Below are 19,757 nucleotides of genomic sequence, written 5' to 3'. Positions count from 1 at the left end.
TTTAAAAGCAATTTTTAAGTGGAACTGTGTTTTTTTAAGTTTCATGTCCACGTAGTCATTGCTAATATGCAGAAATAGGCCTTTGTATGTTTGTTTTAGATCTTGAGATCCTGAACTCCTTTATTCTAGGTGATTTTTTTTGTAGATCCTTAAGGGTTTCCTACATAGAGAGGTGTGTCATCTGCATCATAGTGGTGATACCTGGGTCCTACCCCAGAGAGAATTTAACTAGCTTGGACATCAAGACCTTTTTTTTTTTTTTTTTTTTTTGAGAAAAAGTTGGGGAGGGACAGAGGGAGAGGATCTTAGGCAGGACTATGACCTGAGCCGAAATTAAGAGTCAGAAGCTTACCAGGAACCCCTGGACATCAGGACTTTTTAAAACCTTCCCTCGTGATTGTGATAAGCAGCCAAGTCTGAGAACCAGTGCTCTTGGAACTTGCCCATCAGTGAGTGAGTGAGTGATGCCTTGAGCACACAAGCCAAGTGTCTGGACTCCCCACTCTGCACTTGGGAGCCCATCTTGCTGTCAGGCCAGTATGGTTAACAGGCTTGAGCTTTGCTGCTGAGGAAGACAAGGCTCGGACCTAATGAACTGGCCCCTCCCAGCCCAGAACAGACAAGTAGGCTGTGATGGATAGTCAACCAGTTTTAATGAACAAAAAATATTGATGCGTATAAAATGGTATTTTTGTCTGTCAAGTAAGGGTCCCCATTTTCTAGATGGGGGGTCGTCTTCTCCATGGACTTGAATGCCTATTTCTCCTATGGCTCCGGCACCTGGGCAAACACAGTTCACCACAGGGCAGGGGCTGTCCATGAGAAGGGAAGGTGTGTGGCCCCCGGTGGGAGCTCTAGTCGCTTTTTCCATCCTAAGAATAGCCTTGTGCTCGGCCCAAGAAGGCCACCAATGTTAGACTAGAAAGAACTGCAAAATGGATGTCAATCCAGGTACCTTATGTATGTGAGGGAGGCTGACCCTTCATCTTAAAGCTGGGGCCTCAGCTTGTAGTTCTCCATTTAGGGCAAAGTTCCTTAAAACTCATTTTCCGCCAGTTCAGGACCCAGCCCTGCCAGCAGTATGGGTCTGCGCCAGTGCGCCATGGAGCGGAAAAGGCAGTGGAAGGAAGGGACCTTCAGGAGAGCTCGTGGGAAGCTGGGTCCTAAATCTGCCACCACTTAGCAGAGGAGGGAAAGCAGCAGGTGTGCTCCTCACTCTCCTCTGCTTCCCCTCCAGGGCTGAGCCACCAGCTCCTCGATGTCCCACCTCAGCGGTGGGAGAAAGCAGAGCAGGTGCAGCTGCAAGGTCCAGGCTCAAGCTCTAGTGCCAGGGCGATGTTGCCTGAGGCAAAGTAAGTAGGGTTACGGGCCACCACCCCAAAAGCTGGGTGGGCCACAAGCAATCCCCAGCTCCCAGGCACTTCACCCTTACCAGAAGCGCCACCAGCTGGTCAACTAGAGAGCGGCAGGCAGGCTGACCAAAGCCCTGAGGCAGTAGGCACAAAGTTTCCCTAAAATAAACATCAGCTCTAGCTCCTCAGTCTTAGGGCTTCTGAGGCAACCAGGTTGGTACTGGACTTCTGCAGTGGGGCCTCAAACCTATTGAGCGTCCCCTCCAGACTGCCAGACCCACCTCCAGAATCCCTAAGGCCAAAGTTGTCTAGAGCCACTCCACATGCTATCAGGGTTGCTGCTGATAGGAATGGAATTCCCCAGAGAAACCCCTGCCCCAGGGCAGCCACAAGCCATGTACTGAATCCCCGCCCCCCTCTCCCTCGTGGAGGGAGGGACACAGTCTCTCAGACTGAGGATCAGGGGACACCAAGGACACCTAGTACCCAACCCTGGGCAGCTCAAGGTTTAGGACTTATTTTTCGCTCCATCCTGGATTCCCACTCTCCCTACACTGTTCCTCATCTGGACCCACTTTGTTCCCTGCTTCCCTGTGGTCCTCTGCGTCAGCCCTTCCTAGCTGGTGCCCTGGCAGGAAACAAGTCAGCCCTGACTCGGGCCAGGGAGGCCTGCTTTATTCACCTGCTGGCCTCAGTGCTGCTGCTCAGTCCTGTTAGGACTGGCCTGAGGAAGCAGTCCCAGGACAGAGGAATAAGGACTGAGGTGAGACCCACAGAGTGGTGCGGATGACAAGACATAAGGATGGGAGGTAAAGGGGATGGAATGGTGGCTGTGAAGTGACCCTGCAGGTCTGCTGTCACTAGTACCGGGTGCGGGGATGCCCAACATGGGCCTGCAGAGCTTCCCGGATGCCCCGCTGCCAGTCTCGTGCTAGCTGCACCGGGGTCACTGAGGCCTAGGAACAAGGATACTGGATCAGTCCCCTTCTCCTTAAGAGCTCCACCCACACTTCTCAGGCCAGGGCCTCAGCCCTGCTCATACTCACCACATTTTGCACGCCCAGCTTGGCTCCATAGAGCAGCAGTACCTTCATGGCTTTGTAGTGGCCATGCCGCACAGCCTCGTGTAGAGCTGTGTCCCCTTCCTGTTGAGAAAGGGGATGTTATCCTCCCAACCTCCCCATCTCTGGAAGGTTCAAGTTGGCAAGTGCTGTCCTCGAGCTCTGGCTCTCTCAGTCACTGTTCCCGGGTGGAGCTGACCCAAGTCCAAAAGGCCCAGCACCTTACCTTGTCCTGTGCGTCAATGTGGGCTCCACACGCAATGAGATGCTCCAGGCAGTCACAGTGTTTCGTGCGCACGGCCACATGCAGGGGGGTGCTCCAGATCTAAGGGAGTGGATGAGAATCTGTCTGCTCCAAGTGGTGAGGCCTCATCGCAACCCCAAAAGGCTGTGCTTTCGCTTCTCCACGAATAGCTTGAGCTCTTGTGCATTCTTGGGTCTTCTCTTTAGCAGACCACCCCACAGCAGTGCACCCCTCACCTTGTCCCGGGCATTGACCTGGGCTCCCTGGTTAAGCAGCTGTTTGAGGATGTCCAGGTGTCCTCCACGGCAGGCCCAGAACACAGGTGTCCTGTCCAGCTACAAAACAAAAGCATCAACGTACTGACGTGCTGTGTGCAAGGCAGGGTGTCTGCCGTGAGGGTGGGCCTTCCCAGTTCTCACCAAGTCTCGAGCATCCACAGTGGCACCTGCCTCCAACAGCTTGTTCACGAGCTGGCTGTGACCCTTCAAACAGGCCCAGTGCAAGGCTGTGCGGTGCAGCTGGGGTAGAGACAGGAGATGAGGCAGAGGGAGCATGGCCACCCCTTTAAGGCCCTGCCCCGGGTCCTATTCCCAGTATTGGGTTCCTTGAACAGATGTGCCTGCTGCCTGATCACACCAAGGGCCCTTCCCTCCTGGCTCAGGAGGCAACTCGTGCCCCATAAGATAGAAAAGGCCTGCAGTTTCGTAGGCCAGAACTAAAATACCCTGAAGACAGCACCCCTGCAGCCGCTGACACTGCAGTCTGATTCACCCCACTCTCACTACCTTGTCATGGGCATTGGGGTCCCCTCCATCTGTCAGGTACTTGTCAATCAGGGTCTCCTGGTTCTCAGCAGCTGCCTTCAGGAACATCTCCAGGTCCACAGACTCCAGCTGGGCCTGGGGCTGCAGCTGGATAAGTTGAAGGAGACCAAATCATTTCCCAAAACCACAGGCCTCTGGGGCCCTACCACTCTAGCCAAGCGGGCCCCTAAGAGCTGGCTAAAGACTAGCATTGACTGGTGGCTTGTACAAATCAAGAGTTTTTTAATCTTTTTTTCCCACAAGCAGGAGGGGGCAAAGAGAGAGGGAGAGAGAATCCCAAGCAGGTTCTGCACTGTCAGCATGAAGCCTGATGCGGGGCTCAAACTCATGAACGGTGAGGTTGCGACTGAAGCCAAAACCAATGGTCGGATGCTTAACTGACTAAGCCACCCAGGTGCCCCCAAATCAGAGATTCTTAAAAACCCACCCCCCAGGAGATTCTGACTGACTAGGCACCTATTATGCCCATTATGGGTTGCCTTGCCCCCCACCCCCTAAGTTTATATGCTAAAATCCCAACCCCAGGACCTTAGCATGTGGCCTTATTTGGAAATAAGCAGCTGGAATTAGTTAAAATGAAGTCACACTGGAATAAAGTGGGCCCTAATCCAATATGAGTGGTGTCCTTAATGAAAGGGGACATGTGGACACAGCATGCACATGGGGAGAGTGCCATGTGAACTCAGGCAGAGACTGGTTGGGGTGATGTACCCACAAGCCAGGGAACACCAAAGCTAGCCACCAAGCCCCGGGAGCTAGACGGCTGGTAGGGATAGACTTTCCCCCACAGCCCTCACAAGGAACCAACCCAACCCCACTGACACTTTGATCTCAGACTTCTAGCCTCCAGAACTGGGAGAATAACCTTCTGTTGTTTAAGCCACCCTGTGTGTGGTCCCCCAGCAAACAAGTAGGGGGCTGTGTGCCCTCCAAAATGGATTTCATTCAGCTTGGCAGGCCCTGGCAGTGAGCTGGTGGCTGGCAGCATCCACTCTTCCCCAAGCCCTCCCGGGGGAGAGGAAGCACTTCCCCACAAACTCCGGCCCCAGGTGTGCACTCTCCCCTCACCCTGACTCCTCACTTACCTTAACCGTGGGCTCAGGTGCCCTAGGGGGGACTCTGCGTTTCAGTCGTTTTCTCCGTCTTTGAACCAAGTTTTCCAAGTCAGCCAGAGTCTCCAGATTCAGTCTGGAGTTGTTCAATCTCTCAAGCTGGGGCACAAGACCAGACCACACCAGTAGTCAGCCTTGGTCATGGAAGCCTCGGGGGCAGGCTCCTGGCTGGGCTCACTATGTCTCCCACCCACCGGAGGGACCCCAGCCGCCTGAGGCCCTCACTGCTGACCCTTGGCGTTGGCACCCACTGGGCCCCCAAGCACTGCTCACTTTCTTCTTCTTCTCTTCTTCGAGTTTCCACTGCTCCCAGGCCACGGCCTCTTGGGCTCCCAGCCTCCAGGCTCTGGGCCCGCCTCCACAATCAGCAACGCCATGTCCACATCCCGACGCTTTCCTTTCAACTCTTTCTCCACATACCTGTAGGAGCAGGATAAGGATAAACACTCAGAAAAATGAAGAGTCCTTAGAAGACACAGCAGTGCAGTACAGGGATCCTGGGAAGAGCAGACCTACAGAGATTAGTGTTGTGGACGTCGGGGTGGTCTGACCCTTCGCAGTTTCCTGGTGCTCTGCTGGCATGCTCCCTGCCACCTGTGGATGTTGGCTCTCACCTACTATAGTGTTGCCTGGGGCCCAGGATAACTGCCGCCTACCCTGTCCTGTCAGCAGGACACAGGGTCAGGGGCGTGATGCCACATCTATTTATATTGCTGGGCTTGTGTCCAGGTATGCTCAGGGTAGGTGACACCTCAGCTTCCCTCCTGGGCCATCGTCCTTACATTCCTACCAGACCACGCCATACTGCCATCTAACCCCGAGCTCAGAAGGACAGAGGACATGCCTCGTGGGTAAAATTGTGAACTCCTGGGTTTAAATCTTGGCTCCTGTGAAGTTCTGTTTCTTCATCACTAGAATGGGGGTAACACTAGCAATTAGCTCACGAGGCTGAGGAGGAAACTAAGTACTGGGACTTTGCTGGGGCAGAACCCACCATATCATGATCTGTTCTTATCCCCCGCACCCACTGGGGGTTCAAGAGCTGGGGAGCACTAAGGAATAAGGATACCGGGGGAGAGGGGAAACGGGATGACAGATGGCAGAGCCTAGGGCTCCCAGCATGCAGAACTAACTAGTAAACGCTGGCAACCTAACTTTCCTCAAGCCCAGCAACCCACTTCCCAGCAGAGGCTGCACTGGGCTGGGCCCGCCAAGGCACTGGCCTGCAGAGGGGCTTACTGGGCAACCTGAGTCCTGGGCCTCCCTCCCGTGCCTTGCCTCACCAAAACAGACACCCCTAAGTGTCACTGGTGTCACCGCTTCTCTCACTGCCTGGGAACTCAAGAGCACCCTTCCTCTACCCCAAGCAAGGCAGCCAGACCCTCTGGACCATTTCCAGAGTGATGGTTATCCTAGCAGCTGAACTAAACCCACACCCCAGCTACACTCATATCTTCCAAAGTAACCTACCACTTCCAATTTCTCTTTTACCATCACAGTCCAGAGGAAAACTCACTAAACTTGAGGGCTGTCACGTCTGCCGTCACTCCGCATCTTCCCATTGCTTCCCTCTCTCGCTACCTCACAGAACTGGGCTGCCACACCAGAAAACCACCGCATGTTTCTGCTCCTAAAACCTGATCCTTAGACCACAGATAGAAGCTGCCTGCCCTCCTCTAGCTGGACCTCCTCGTTCTGCCGAGCCAGCCTGCAGTCTAGACAATCGCCTGGCCTCCCTCCCCTCTGCCCCTTGTTCTTACCAACTGCTGGATGCTGATGACATCCATGGTCCCCCCTGCTCTTCACACCCCCAGTGAGAGGAGCTGAGTGGCTCAGCCCTTTTATAGAGAGCTAGCTCCTGGGGGCAGGGCAGGCCAGAGGCTTTTGCCTGGGCCAGATTGCTCAGTGGCTCTGTAACACTGACCAAAATACCAGTGTGGGCGTATAGCCCGCTGAAGGCAGCAGGAACCGCTTTCAGCTGAGTCAGGTGCACTCTCAGACACCCACTCTCCTGCACCTGCTCAGGAGTGGTCCAACCAATAAACGGATGCAGGGGTGCTTGGGCCACTAGAGAAGAGTTGGGCGTGATCCTCCATGTTGCTGCAGGTCTAGCTGCCTGAGATCCTAAAAAACCCAGCCAGCCTGTCCTAAGCAAAAGGAGGCCAGAATCCTAGAGGATATCTCTGGAAGGACAGGCCTAAGAGGCTGACCTCTGCGTCAGGAATCCTCATGGCATCTACAGGAGGAAATCAGGCTTCAAGCGACCTCCCACTCCCAGTTTCAAGACTGCCCTCCCTACTCTTGCTGGTTTCTTTCCCCAGGTGGCCCTCACTTCTCCCTTATAGTTCCTGTTTCTTCTCCCTCACCACTCTGAGAGTCAGTGTTTTAAATTATACCACCACCAGGGGCCAAGTCCAGCCTGTCATCAGCACCTCATGCCTCTTGAAAAGCCAAGTCCCACACATGCAGGTCCCCTACCCAACGCCCTCCTGGCAGGGAGCATGCCTTTCCACATGGAAGCTGAACGGAGATGCACTCCAGGTCCAAGTACGGAATGTCAACCATTAATCCAGTCACAAAGCAACCTGTCTCAAGCCACCAAAGTCAAACTTCCTAATTCCCTTTAAGATGCCAAGCATGCCCTTCACCCAGCTGTGCCTTGAATTCTGCTTTGACCTTTGAAAGGAAATCTGATAGGTAGTAAATAAGATTCCAGAATTGGAGCTACATGAGTAGAGATGACCTGAACCAGAGGGAGGGAAGAACTACAGGTCAAGGACAGCCCGAGGCCCCAAAGGGCTGGGAATGGTTCCACCCACAGCTGGCTTCTTGGTAAATACATCCAAGTTTTGAAACTTAGGGAACCTGGAGGTTTTTAGAGAAACTTGGTCCTTATGCACCAGGGGTTTTTGTCTAGCGTGATTTCTTGCCTTTGAGAATGCAGAGGGGGGGTTACCTAGAGTGAGGGTAAGTAAGATAAGACAAGACGTCAGTTCTGGACTCAATTGTCTGCCACTGAAACTCTCACCAGTAAAACTAGTTTCTTCCACATGAAATTAACTGGTATGAACTCTTACCAAAAAATTACTCCTTATAAAAAACTGGAAGATAAACAAAACTCAAGATGCACTTGATGAACCACTCTTGCCACAGTGGCCCAGGGGATACCATGTGTACCGGTGTTGTATATATCCTCTTTTCCTCTATGTCTTGTGGATGTACAGTCATGTTTTTATAGCCACGTTTTAAGAGGCATCACACTGATCCCAACTCAGCACGCTTTCCACATTAGCCTACACTGCACTCTGCTAAACTTCCCCCAAATGACACATGTCCCAGAATTTAATCATTGCCCTAACAGAGAGAACTTCGCTTGTCTCCCTCCCTTCCTCCTTTTTTTTTAAATTACACTACATGCTCCAATGCACAACTCTGTAAACGTCTCTGTAAGTAAATTTATGGATATTTCTCTAAGTAGCTACAGAGAAATCAAATTATTGGCCCTACTCACTTAAGTTTTGATAGATATTGTTAAACTGCTGTCTACAGCAGGTGTACCAATTTCCATGAGCAGATACCAACAAAGTGATGATAAGAAAGAAAAAAACCACAATATTACTATCCAGAATATACAAACTCCTATGAATCAATCAAAGGAAGAAAGTCTTTAGGCAATAGGTATGGACAGGAAGTTCAGAGAAAACAGGTGGTCAACTTCACTGATAATCAGCAATGCAAAATAAAGCAAGAACACTTTTAATCTAGCAGATTGTTAAAATTAATGCAAGTTGAGGAAGTGGGTCCTCCAAATACACTGCTTGCAATGTGCCCAGCACACTCTCTAGTGCTCTCCATAGATTCATTCATTGAACCCCCGCACGGCCCTTAAGGCAGGCCGTATTATAATCATCCTCACCTTACAGATGAGGAAGCCAGGACAGATGGGTGAAGTGACTTTTTCCAAGGGCACTCAGCCAGAAAGTGGCTTTTGTCATCTATTCCGTGGTTTCTTCTAATACTTACATAGTTCTGTTTTTATACTTAGGTCTTTACTTGAAATTTATTTTTGAACATGGGATGAGGTAAGGATACAACTTTATTTTTTCCAAGGGATAGATGTTTCCACATGAACTAATTTAGAATATGATCATCTGTCCAGGCGTAAGCACTTACAGCCCCACGAGATCTACTCCCTCACTTCCACAGTGGCCAGAATGGGGCTCTTCAGGCCTCAGTTTCCCACCCTGCAGCATGGATGCTGACCAAGGCAGGGGCTGGGAGGGCTAGTATGTGTACCCTTGCATGGCAGCCTAAGACAGCAGAAGGGTGGCAGTTCAGCTGGCCAGCAGGTCCCGTAGGTCACTGTCGCAGGGCAGCAGGTCACATGCCAGTCGTGCCTTCCGATCCCGGACAGCCTTCAGGGCTGGGCTGTGTTGCAACAGGAGAGAGCAAATGTCCACGTGACCCTTCTCAGCAGCCTGTGGAGAGAGAGACCTGAATCAAGAGCCATACCCTCACTGGGCCCTGCCCTTTCTTGATCCACTTCTGGGAATTTCTTGGTCCTAAAAAAGGTCTTGTGAAAAGAGAGACACTGACTGTTTGAGTAGATTTCCCCTAATTCCTACCAAATCCCAACAACTTGCATAAAGATTGGTGGAATTCTCTAGTGCTATTCTGGCAGTTAGCTTGAGTTTTTCTCTCGTGTCCTTTGCTCAGTGGCCATTCTTCTCTCTCCAGGCCTGCACATTAAAAACAAATATAGAACCTTAGATCTGAGTGTCTTTTACAAATGTACAAGGGCGTCGGGCACCATGGGTACAACCTATACCAGACACAGCCTCTGCCCTCTGGGACCTTTCAGATGAGCAGAGAAAAATGGGCTCAGGTTCTCAGCTTTCTCCTCTGCCTCTTTTTAACTTAACTCCCCCAGAGGAGAGAGTTAAAGTGACTTCTATAGATTAGTTTATTCAGTGTTCACAATAACCTTCAAAGATAGGAATTATCATTATTCTCATTTTACAGATGGCTTATACAAGTGACTTGTCCAAGGTCACAGAGCCAGTGTGGCAGCCTAGGGACTCTAAACCAGGTCCATCTGACCGCCAAGTCTCAATTCTTAACAACTGTGTTATACCACTTGAATTCCCTGCTCCTCCCAACAGACAGACTGATGTACCTAGGGGCTTTTGAGAGGTGTAAAAATTAATATTAGCAGCAAATATGGTCTGTAATCTGAATCCAGATCTTTATTTTGCAGGTCCTCTTGAGAAATACAGACCCAAGGTTCTCAATTTTGTTGCCTCAATTCAGGCAGTGGTATGTTGTGTGCAGTTGTGAGATGCATCCCAAAGAATTTTTTCAAAAAAAGGACCAAAGTTTTCAAGTAGCTTATTTTTTGAAAAAGAAAAAACAATTCCTATTCCTCACACATGTGCATCCCCTGAATGAGAGAAAAAGGCAGGATACACGCTGAAAAGGCCTCATGCTGTGGGGAACACCAGCCAGCAATATCTGCGGCAGTGTCCTGCCCGTACAAACCCTCCATGGGAGTTAAAACAAAATGAGCAACACCAGTTTAGACCATTAAGAAATAAGCAATCTGCCTCTCCAAATGGCAAGCATCTTAAAAGAAAATAAAACAACATCCGGTTGTTCACTCAGCACATATTCATTGGGCACCTAGGCCAAGAGCTGGGGCTACAACAGTAAACAAGATCAAGTCTTAGCTATCTCTAGGGACAGAGACAGAATTCAAAGGAATTTCAAGGAGAAAAGTTAGGAAAGTCAAGTGCAGGGTGCTTCTGCACATCAGTTGCATGAGCTGCCCACGTCTAAGCAACAGGAAGGCTCTCTGAGGGTGTGATGTAGAAGCTGAGATCCAGAAGGAAAGACAGAAACAAGCCAGATGAAAACTGGGAGAGAGGCATCCAGAAGGGGATAGCTTGATATGTAAGGCCCTGGAGTGTCACCATAATAGGGTCAAGAAACTGAGCCTGAGGGGCGACTGGGTGGCTCAGTTGGTTAAGCATCCGACTGTTGATTTCAGTTCAGGTCAGGATTTCACACTTTGTGAGATCCAGCCCCATGTCAGGCTCCACACTGAGCATGCAGCCTGCTTAGAATTCTCTCTCTCCTCTCTCTCTGCCCAACCATCCAGTATCTGCAAGTATGCTTGCACATACTGTCAAAATAAATAAATAAATAAACATTAAAAAAAGAGAGAGAAAAGAAACTGGGCATCAGTGTTAAGAGACAAGGGGATGGGAGCTCAAGATGGGCACCTGGCTAACTCAGTCAGAAGAGCATGCAACTCTTGATCTTGGGGTGGTGAGTTCAAGTCTCATGTTGGGTGTAGAGATTACTTAAATAATTAAACTTAAAAAAAAAAAAAGATAAACTGGAGGAAAGGTTGACATTTTCCCTTGAAGTGCATGCAAGTGTAATATATCTGAAAATCATTGGATGATGAAATATTCACATCTGGTTTCCTAAAAATTAAGTTGATCTTTGAGACAGCACCCTCCACACCATTTTTTTATTGTGGTAAAAACATTTCACATGAGACCTACCTTCTTAATTAACTGATTTGTGATTTCTAAGTAATCTCTATACCCAACATGGGGCTCAATCCCACAACTCCAAGATCATGGGTCACCTGCTTTCCTGCCTGAACCAGCAAGGCACCCCGAGATCTACCTTAAGAAAGTAATTAGTTTTGGAAATTGTTTTTTTCATATTTACTATTTACTTATTTATCTTGAAAGAGAGAGAGCGAGCAAGCGAGCACCTGTGCAAGTGGGAGAGGGACAGAAAGAGAGGGAGAGAGAGAATCCTAAGCAGGTTCTGCGCTCTCAGTGTAGAGCCCCACACGGGGCTCAATCTCACAAACCATGAGACCTGAGCTGAAATCAATAGTCGGATGCTTAACTAAGCCACCAGGGCACCCCGGTAATTGTTCTTTTTATTGTTAAATGATAGCCTCCCACCTTTTAAGTAGGCCAGGACCAATGTGGGGCTTGAACTCAAAATCCTGAGATCAAGTCACATGCTCTACTGACTGGGACAGCCAGGCACCCCACCCTTCTCAACAAATTTAAAGTGTACCACACAGTACAGCCAACTACAGGCACAGTACAGATCCGTAGGACTTAATCAACTTGCCCAAGTGAAACTATACCAGTTCAACAGCAACTCCCTCCCTCCCCCCTGCCCCTGGAAACCACCATTCTACTCTCTGCTTCTAGGTTTGACTATTTTATATATAGGAAAACCTCGTTTTGCTGCACTTTGCTTTACTGAGCTATGCAGGTATGGTGGGTTTTGTTTGTTTGTTTTTATAAACTGAAGGTCTATGGCAACCCTGCATCAAGCAGGGTTTTCCCAATAGCTCTTGGTCACTTCCTATCTGTTATATTTTCATACTTCCTGAAATTTTCAAACTTTTTCATTATTATTGTGTTTGTTACGCTGATTTGTGATGTTTTTTTAAACTTGCGCTCTCTCAAAACTCTCTAAATAAATAAACGTTAAAAAATAATTATAACATGTATTATTCAACAGTCAGGTGTACAAAATAAATAAAAATAAGAACTCTATCTTTGCTGACCTAACATTTCAAGGCTACTGTACTTAAACAAGCACCTTCCTATCATGCTTCTGGAGTCCAGATTGCTTACTGTGGACTTGCCGACCCCTAGCTGTCTCTGTTACTGCCTGGGGAGGCAGAGTAGAGTGTGTGGAGGAGGAACACTGGCTGCTAAAAGAAAACCCTCCTAGAGGAAGCTCATCAGTGTGTCTTGTCTTCTAATGGCTGAGAACTTGCCACACTACATGCTAGAGGGAACTGAAAGTTGTCTGTGATTGCAGAGCCCCCTTTGAGACATGTCTCTAATATGAAGAGTGAACACAAATTTTTGGTGGACAGCAAAAGTGTCTGCCACAGGTTCTGATGGTAAGTCATGCGGTCAACTACTTAAATTTTTCTGTTTTACAATTTAGGGGCACCTGGGTGGCTCAGTCGGTTGAGTGTCCGACTTTGGCTCAGGTCATAATCTCACAGTTTGTGAATTCAAGCCCTGCATCTGTACTTCAGATCTTCTGTCCCCCTCTCTCTGCCCCTCCCCTGCTCACTCTCTCTCAAAAATAAACAAACATTTTAAAAATAATAAAATAAAATTTCACATCCAGAATTACGTTTTGTAGGCTACAATTCAAAAATATTCTTTTATAAAAAAATGTTTATTTATTTTGAGAGAGAAAGAGTGCGTGCACTAGAGCAGGGGAGAGGCAGAGAGAGACGGAGACAGAGAATCCCAAAGTGGCTCCACACATCCCAACACAGGGCTCAATCTCATGAACTATGAGATCATGACCTGAGCCGAAACCAAGAGTCTTGAGTCCAAGTGCTCAACTGACTGAGCCACCCTGGCGCCCTCCAAAATATTCTTTACTGTGTGTTGTTTAAATAAATAAATATATAAGAAAGGAAGGAAGGAAGGAAGGGAAAAAAAGAGAAGAGAAGAAGAAAAGATAAACTGGAGAAGCAGGCAGGGGCTAACCCCAGACAGCCTTGTAAAGCAGCTTAAGGCCTTGAAGGCCTCTAAGGTGTGGCATGATCAGAATTAATTTAAAAACCATCACTCTGGGAGAAAACCAAGTGGAGGCAAGAGAAGAATAAATGTATACACATATGCCATAAACATGCATAAACCATTTTTCAAATGTGCATAAGAAATCAGTAACAGTGATGCCTTGAGGGAGGTGCCCTAGAAGATCGACGAACCAGGCATCAGGGTGGAAGGGAATCATTTTCCTGCTGCACTGTTTTGTACTCTTCAAACTCTTCACCATGTGTAGGTATTTCTGGTCAGAAGGTTAATTAAGCAATCACTCTGGTTATAGTATGGAAAGTGGGCTACAGGGACAGGTAAGAGTAGGTGTAAGCTTCATTCAACTTTTTTTTTTTTTTAAAGATTTTTAAGTAATCTCTACACGCAATGTAAGGCACAAACTCACAACTCCAAGATCAAGAGTCATATGCTCTACTGACTGAGCCAGCCAGGGGCTGCCCCTAAAGTAGGTGTGAGCTTCAGAAAACTAACTTCATGGAAAAGCATTCATGGCATATCACTAAAGGAAAGAAAAAAAAAATGATACCATACATTTAATTCTAATTTACATGCACAGGAAAAATGCCAGATACGTTAATCCTAAAGTGATGACTGGTAAGCACTGGCGTTATAAGTGATTTGTATTTTCCCTTTTCTGCTTTCCCCATGTTTTCTACAGCGAACATGTTATAACTTTTATAATGACAAAAACCAAGATTTTGAGGGGGGAAGGGAGCATACCTTATGCAAACTGGTCATGCCATCGTCATCTACCAACCTGGGGTTGGACCCATGAGACAGCAGGAGCCGTGCAATTTCAGTGTGCCCACAGTAGCTTGCCCGGTGCAGAGCAGTGGCGCCCCCATGGGTTTGGGCATCACACTTAGCCCCACTTTCCAGCAGGAACTGGCATACAGCATAGTGCCCGTTGCGGCTGGCATAGTGCTGCAGGGAAAAGAGACCAAGTTCAGACAGCAGAGCCCAGGCAGGCAATGAGGGTGGTGGAGGGGTGAGAGCATGGGCTCGGGAGCAAGAGGATGATCTCCATCAGCTATATGACCTGGGCAAGCCTCTTCATTTCTAGCATCAGTTTCCTCAACAGGCAAATGAGGATAATAATTATTCCTATGTCACAGGACTGTTAGGAAAATGAAATTAAATAATTGATGTAAAGCACTTTAACACTAATTAAAAAAAAAAAAACAAAACAGGTTCACCTGATGCTTAAAACAGAAAACCTGCTAGGAGAGAAGGGCAGGAGTAAAGGCGACATAACCCCCTTCCCCACAGGGAGCACGTATCCCACATGAAAGCTTCTCCCTCCTCTGACCCTGTGTTCCTCCCCAGCTCACCAGAGCAGTGTAGCCAGCTGAGTCAGGCTGGCTAGGGTCTGTTGCCTTCTGGATTAAATATTTCACTCGACCTAGGTCTCCATTCAGGGCTGCTGACCAGATTCCTGTGGAAAGACAACCAAAGTGCTGGATAATGTTGAATGACTGGAGACTTTTAGTGCTTCCTTTACCTCTTGATCTCCATTTTCTCACCTATAAAATGGGGGATTTATTCATTCAACAGATGATATTAACTGAGATCTCCTCTGTGCCAAGGGCTGTCCTAGGAGGTGGCGACGTAGCCGTGGACAAGATAGACAAAGGGCTGGGGTGCCTGGGTGGCTGTCAGTTAAGCATCTGACTTTGGCTCATGTCGTGATCTCGTGGTTCGTGGGTTCGAGCCCCATGTCAGGCTTTGTGCTGACAACTCAGAGCCTGGAACCTGCTTCGGATTCTGTGTCTCCCTTTCTCTCTGCCCTTCCCCCGCTCACACTCTATCTCTTAAAAATAAATAAACGTTAAAAAAAAAAAAAAGATAGACAAGGGGCTTTGTCTAATCAGGACAGTAGAATTGGGCAGACACAGAAATCCCTTCTTCAAACCACTTCAAATACACAAATGTTGGATAAGGTAATGTTTAAAATATTTGAATACACAGGCAAATTTAAAAGCAAGAGAAGGACATTACCAGCTGCCAGAACAAGGTGAAAACCACAGCCAAAGTGGTGAGCAGGTACTGAGTCTGCAGAATCCCAAAAGTCCTTGTAACTAGACACAGATAATTTAAAAAAAAATTTTAATGTTTATTTTTGAAAGAGAGTGTGAGAAGGTGAGGGGAAGAGAGAGAGAGAGAGAGAGAGAGAGAGAGAGAGAATCGGAAGCAGGCTCCAGGCTCTGAGCTGTCAGCACAGAGTCTGACGTAGTCTCGAACCCATGAACCGCAGGATCATGACCTGAGTCGAAGTCAGCACTTAACCAACTGAGCCACCCAGGTGTCCCTGCACATGGATCTTAGAGGCTTTGGCTAGAACAACTGGGCAGGGTCTGCATCAAAGGCTGCAGGCCACGTGTATGGCAGGGAATAGATACAGCAAGGTTCTGTGCACAAAGCTGGTGGGCAGGAAGTACCATGTCATGGATGAACTGGGACTGGAAAATCTCTACTTTCCTGGTCTGAATACCAGCAAGAAGCAAGCTGCCAGGCACAGGCACTTGACTCATTCCACAAATATTTACTGAATACTTACTATGTATCTGGCACTCTTCTGGGCACTAGGGATCAGCCAAGAATTAAAGATCCCTGATCTCCAGTGCTCCCCTTGCCCTGCAAATTTTAGTCTTATGGAGGTTACATTCTAATTATAGGAGACAAACAGGAAAAAAATAAGTCAGGTGGTACTAAGACCTATGAAGAAAAATAAAGCAGAGAAGGGATATGAGCAGTGGTCACAGATGGCATCTTTGATAAGGTGACATCTGAATACAAACTTAAAGGAAATGAGAAAAGGCACCATTCCAATAGGTGTTAGAAGACAGCACAGGCAGAAGAAACCTAAAAAAAATCAAGCAACTTGGAGATGTGGGACCTATATTTATTTATACCCCTTAGGGAGCAGAACCCCCAAGCTAAGAGTATGTCATAATCTGGATCTGTAATAAAAATGGACCCAGACAAGTGAATGTTATAAGGGCTGCACAGAGGCAACTTAAAAAAAAAAAAAAATGTTTTATACCTCCAGAAGCCAACAAAGGTATGTGGATAATCTCTTACAAAAGAGGACATCCCACCACTCAGCCTATGAGCTCAAAAATTAGAAGCTGTAAAACAAGAAGCAATCCACTGCCATGTGAGACAGTCAGCAAATACAACAAATGGAAAAATGCATGCTTTAAAAATCAGCCATAACAACACAATCTAAAAGACTTTAAAACAACATTTAGGGGTGTCTGGATGGCTCAGTTGTGCATCCGACTTAAGCTCAGGTCATGATCTCACAGTTCATGCATTTGAGTCCCATGTTGGGCTATGCGCTGACAGCGCAGAGCCTGCTTCAGAGTCTGTCTCCCTCTCTCTGCCCCTCGCTCGCTTGTGCTCACTCTCTCTCTCAAAAATAAACATTAAAATTTTCTTTAAAAAATAAAAAAATAAAACAACATTTAATGTGTTCACAGAGATGAAGGAATAGAATCCACAAATCAACAGAACGTTAGGGGTAAAAAAAGAACAAGGAGATCTAAAACAAAAGTCAGGGGCACCTGGCTGGCTCAGCTGGTTGAGCATGTGACTCTTGATCTTGGGGTCATGAGTCTGAGTCCCATGTCAGTTTTAGAGATTACTTTAAAAAAAAAAAAGTCAGTAAATTAAAAAATAGAATCACTGAAATAAAACAACAACAACAACAGATGGTTGGACAGTACTGCAGACCCAGCTGGAGAGAGAAGGAGTGACTTGGAAATCACCCAGAATGCAGAATGGTAAAGACAAAAATATTAAAAAGAGGTAAAGAAACATAGAAGACAGATTGTACCAACATGTGTCTAATAGGAGTTTAAAAAAGAGAGAGAAACTGGACAGAAGAGGAGAGGAAATGTCTGAAGAGATATCGTCTAAGAATTATTCTGAAGTAGGGGTACCTGGGTGGGTCAGTTGGTTAAGCGTTTGATTTCAGCTCAGGTCATGATTTCACAGTTCATGGGTTCAAGCCTCGCACTGGGCTCTGTGTTGACAGCTGGGAGCCTGGAGCCTGCTTCGGATTCTGTGTCTCCTGCTCTCTCTGCCCCTCCCTCACTCACACTCTGTCTCTCTCTCTCTCTCAAAAATAACTAAGCATAAAAAAAGAGAGAGAGAATTATTCTCAAGTAAAGGCAACCATGAGTTCTCAGATGAAAACCACATTAAATCCGAAGGAGAACTGATCAAAACAAATCTACCATGGTGAAATGACCAAACATCAAGAATAAAGAGAACATTTAAGTTACCAAAAAAGAAAAAAATCACCAGTCATTGAAGAGTAACAAGCAGATTATCAGCTAAATTCTTAACAACAGTAGCAGACAAAAGAAGATAAAGGAAAAATATTTTCAAAGGTTTGAGGGATAAAAAAAATAACTGTCAACGTAGAGTTTTATACCAGTCGAGAGAGAGAGAGAGAGAGAGAGAGAGAGAGAGAGAAATGAATGAATGAATGAATGTTGGAGAAGCATACTCACTAAAAAACTTTAAAGGATATACTCCAGGAAACGGGAAAATAAACCCAGAGAGTAGATATGAAGAAAAAGAATCCACACAAGAAAACAGACAAGGATCTTTCCCATGTGTGGGAAATAGATAATAAATAAGTAAACAAAGTAATGTCAGGTTGTGAAAACTGCTTTAATGAAAGTAATATATCAGAGTAACCTGGAGGGTAAGGGGCCCTACTTTGGATAGGGCAAGGTTTCTTTCTCAACAGCAGCACAATTAGCATGTTATACCAGATAATTCTTTGCTATGAGGAACTGTCCTGTGCACTGTAGGATGTAGACCAACATCCCTGGTCTCTACCTACAAGATGCCATAGCACCCTCCCAGTAACACCTGAAATTGTCTCCAGACATTGCCAAAGACCATTTGGGATCAGAACAGCCCCCAGCTGAGAACTACTAGAATGGGGTGTTCAGGGTGGGTCTTTCTGAGGTGACATTTGACCTGAGACCAGAGAGAAAAGCATTAGCTAGCCTGATGTTGCAGGAAGTTCATTCCAAGGAGCTGGGACAGCAAGTACAATGGCCTTAAGTCAGAAAGAGATCTTGCATGTCTGAGAAACCAAAATTGAGCCCAGTGTGACTGAAGTGCAGTGACTGGGGAAAGAAAAGGATGAGGAATAAAATGAGGGCAGAGAAGTAGAACGGGCAGGGATTAGATCAGTTTGTAGGCCATGGAAGGAATCTGAATTTTATTCTAAGAGCAATGAAATCACCTGATTTAATACCTTCAAAAAGTTACTCTGGCCTCTAAGTAGAGAAGAAAACACCATAGGAGGGCAGGAGTGGAAGCAGGAAGGCCCATGAGGGAATTGCTTCAGTAGCCCCAAGAGTGGCAGAAGTGGAGGGAAGTAAGCAGATGCAAGAGTCACTTAATAGTTGGGTCAGAATGCATATATAAAGCAGTAGCATCTACCCAACAATTGAGGACAGTGTTATTACTGTATAAGCTGCCTCTGCACAGAGGGATAATACACAGCTTCCCAAGAAAAGAGGACATTTTCTTTCAGCTTTACTGTGTTCCTTACTGGCGATACGATCTCCTTACAGTCTGGGGTAAAAGAGTTCCTTCTCAGGTCCCAAAGGTAGAGATAACATCACCTGCGCCGAGGGCCGTGTGTGCCATATCTAAAGCCTACAGGATCCGACACACTAGGGCTCACACCTGAGGTCAGAACTTTAGTTCTCTTCGCAGCGCAGCCCCCTCTGAAGCTCCGTGACCTCCGGGTAGCTGCAATACCCCGAGCTGCTGATTCTGCCGCCCGGCCCCGCAGACACCCGAGGGTCCCCGAGTCTCTAGGGGGCGCACCAGCTGAGACGGGCTCCGCCCCACCACTTGGGAAAGTTAACAAAACCAGGGCCTCAGTTTCCCAACCTGCACACGAGACGAAGTTTCTAGTGGCGGAGCCCCTGCCAGGTGCCTGGTGGGATCTCACTGACGCGGGGGCTGGGAGCCCACTGCCCCCCTGGGCTCCCACCCGGCCCGCTGCGGCCCTCGGGGTCCCGCTTCTCGGTCATCTCCTTGTGCCGCGACCTGGAGACAGCGGGGAGCCTCACCCCTGTCGAAGTCCATCTCCTCCAGCGTCTGTTGCACGCCGGACGCCACACCCGGATGAGAGCAGCACGGGCTATCGGCGCATGGCCGCGGCGCCGCCATGCCAGCCTTGGCGCCCGCCCCCGCCCTCCGCCGGTTGTGCGCACGCGCGGCCGCAGCGGGTGGGCGGAGCGGACGCAGCAGAGGCAGCACCAGCTCTGGGATCCGCCCCTCGGCGGCCGAGGATTTCCTCGGAGGCCGACCCAGCTGGGCTTTAGCTCGGGAATCAATGGAAGCGGCGGGGCGGGGCTTATGGCGCACCACCGCGCTCCGAGGCGGCCGCGCGAGGGCGTCCCAGGCTAAGCGGAGTGCGGAGGCCGCAGCGTAGGATTCCCTCGCCCCCCCCCCCCCCGCCCCCACCTCTTGGCGGATGGCGCCGGAGCCCCC

General features: G+C 48.2%; 2 protein-coding genes across 3 annotated transcripts; both read right to left on the bottom strand.

Annotated features, from left to right (window-relative positions):
- Positions 1 to 678: 678 nt before the first annotated feature.
- On the bottom strand, positions 679 to 6,380 carry ANKRD23 (ankyrin repeat domain 23). The gene is made up of 9 exons (XM_042930321.1): positions 6,354 to 6,380; positions 4,867 to 5,013; positions 4,567 to 4,692; positions 3,443 to 3,568; positions 3,077 to 3,175; positions 2,894 to 2,992; positions 2,640 to 2,738; positions 2,399 to 2,497; positions 679 to 2,308 (listed from the first exon to the last, which is right to left on the bottom strand). The coding sequence occupies exons 1-9, from the start codon at positions 6,378 to 6,380 to the stop codon at positions 2,213 to 2,215; spliced, it is 918 nt and encodes a 305-aa protein (XP_042786255.1). The 3' UTR covers positions 679 to 2,212.
- Positions 4,931 to 19,464, bottom strand: ANKRD39 (ankyrin repeat domain 39). 2 transcript variants are annotated; one of them, XM_042932087.1, is made up of 5 exons: positions 19,334 to 19,464; positions 14,555 to 14,658; positions 13,944 to 14,147; positions 8,890 to 9,071; positions 4,931 to 5,013 (listed from the first exon to the last, which is right to left on the bottom strand). In XM_042932087.1, the coding sequence occupies exons 1-4, from the start codon at positions 19,431 to 19,433 to the stop codon at positions 8,928 to 8,930; spliced, it is 552 nt and encodes a 183-aa protein (XP_042788021.1). In that variant the 5' UTR covers positions 19,434 to 19,464; the 3' UTR covers positions 4,931 to 5,013; positions 8,890 to 8,927. The 2 variants fall into 2 exon arrangements, with proteins under 2 accessions (XP_042788021.1, XP_042788020.1); XM_042932086.1 differs by lacking the exon at positions 4,931 to 5,013 and having other exon boundaries at positions 8,672 to 9,071.
- Positions 19,465 to 19,757: the final 293 nt, after the last annotated feature.

Source organism: Panthera leo, chromosome A3, assembly GCF_018350215.1.
Source record: "Panthera leo isolate Ple1 chromosome A3, P.leo_Ple1_pat1.1, whole genome shotgun sequence".
In the NCBI taxonomy this organism is placed as follows: Eukaryota; Metazoa; Chordata; class Mammalia; order Carnivora; family Felidae; genus Panthera; species Panthera leo.
This window is presented reverse-complemented; position numbering and strand designations above follow the sequence as displayed.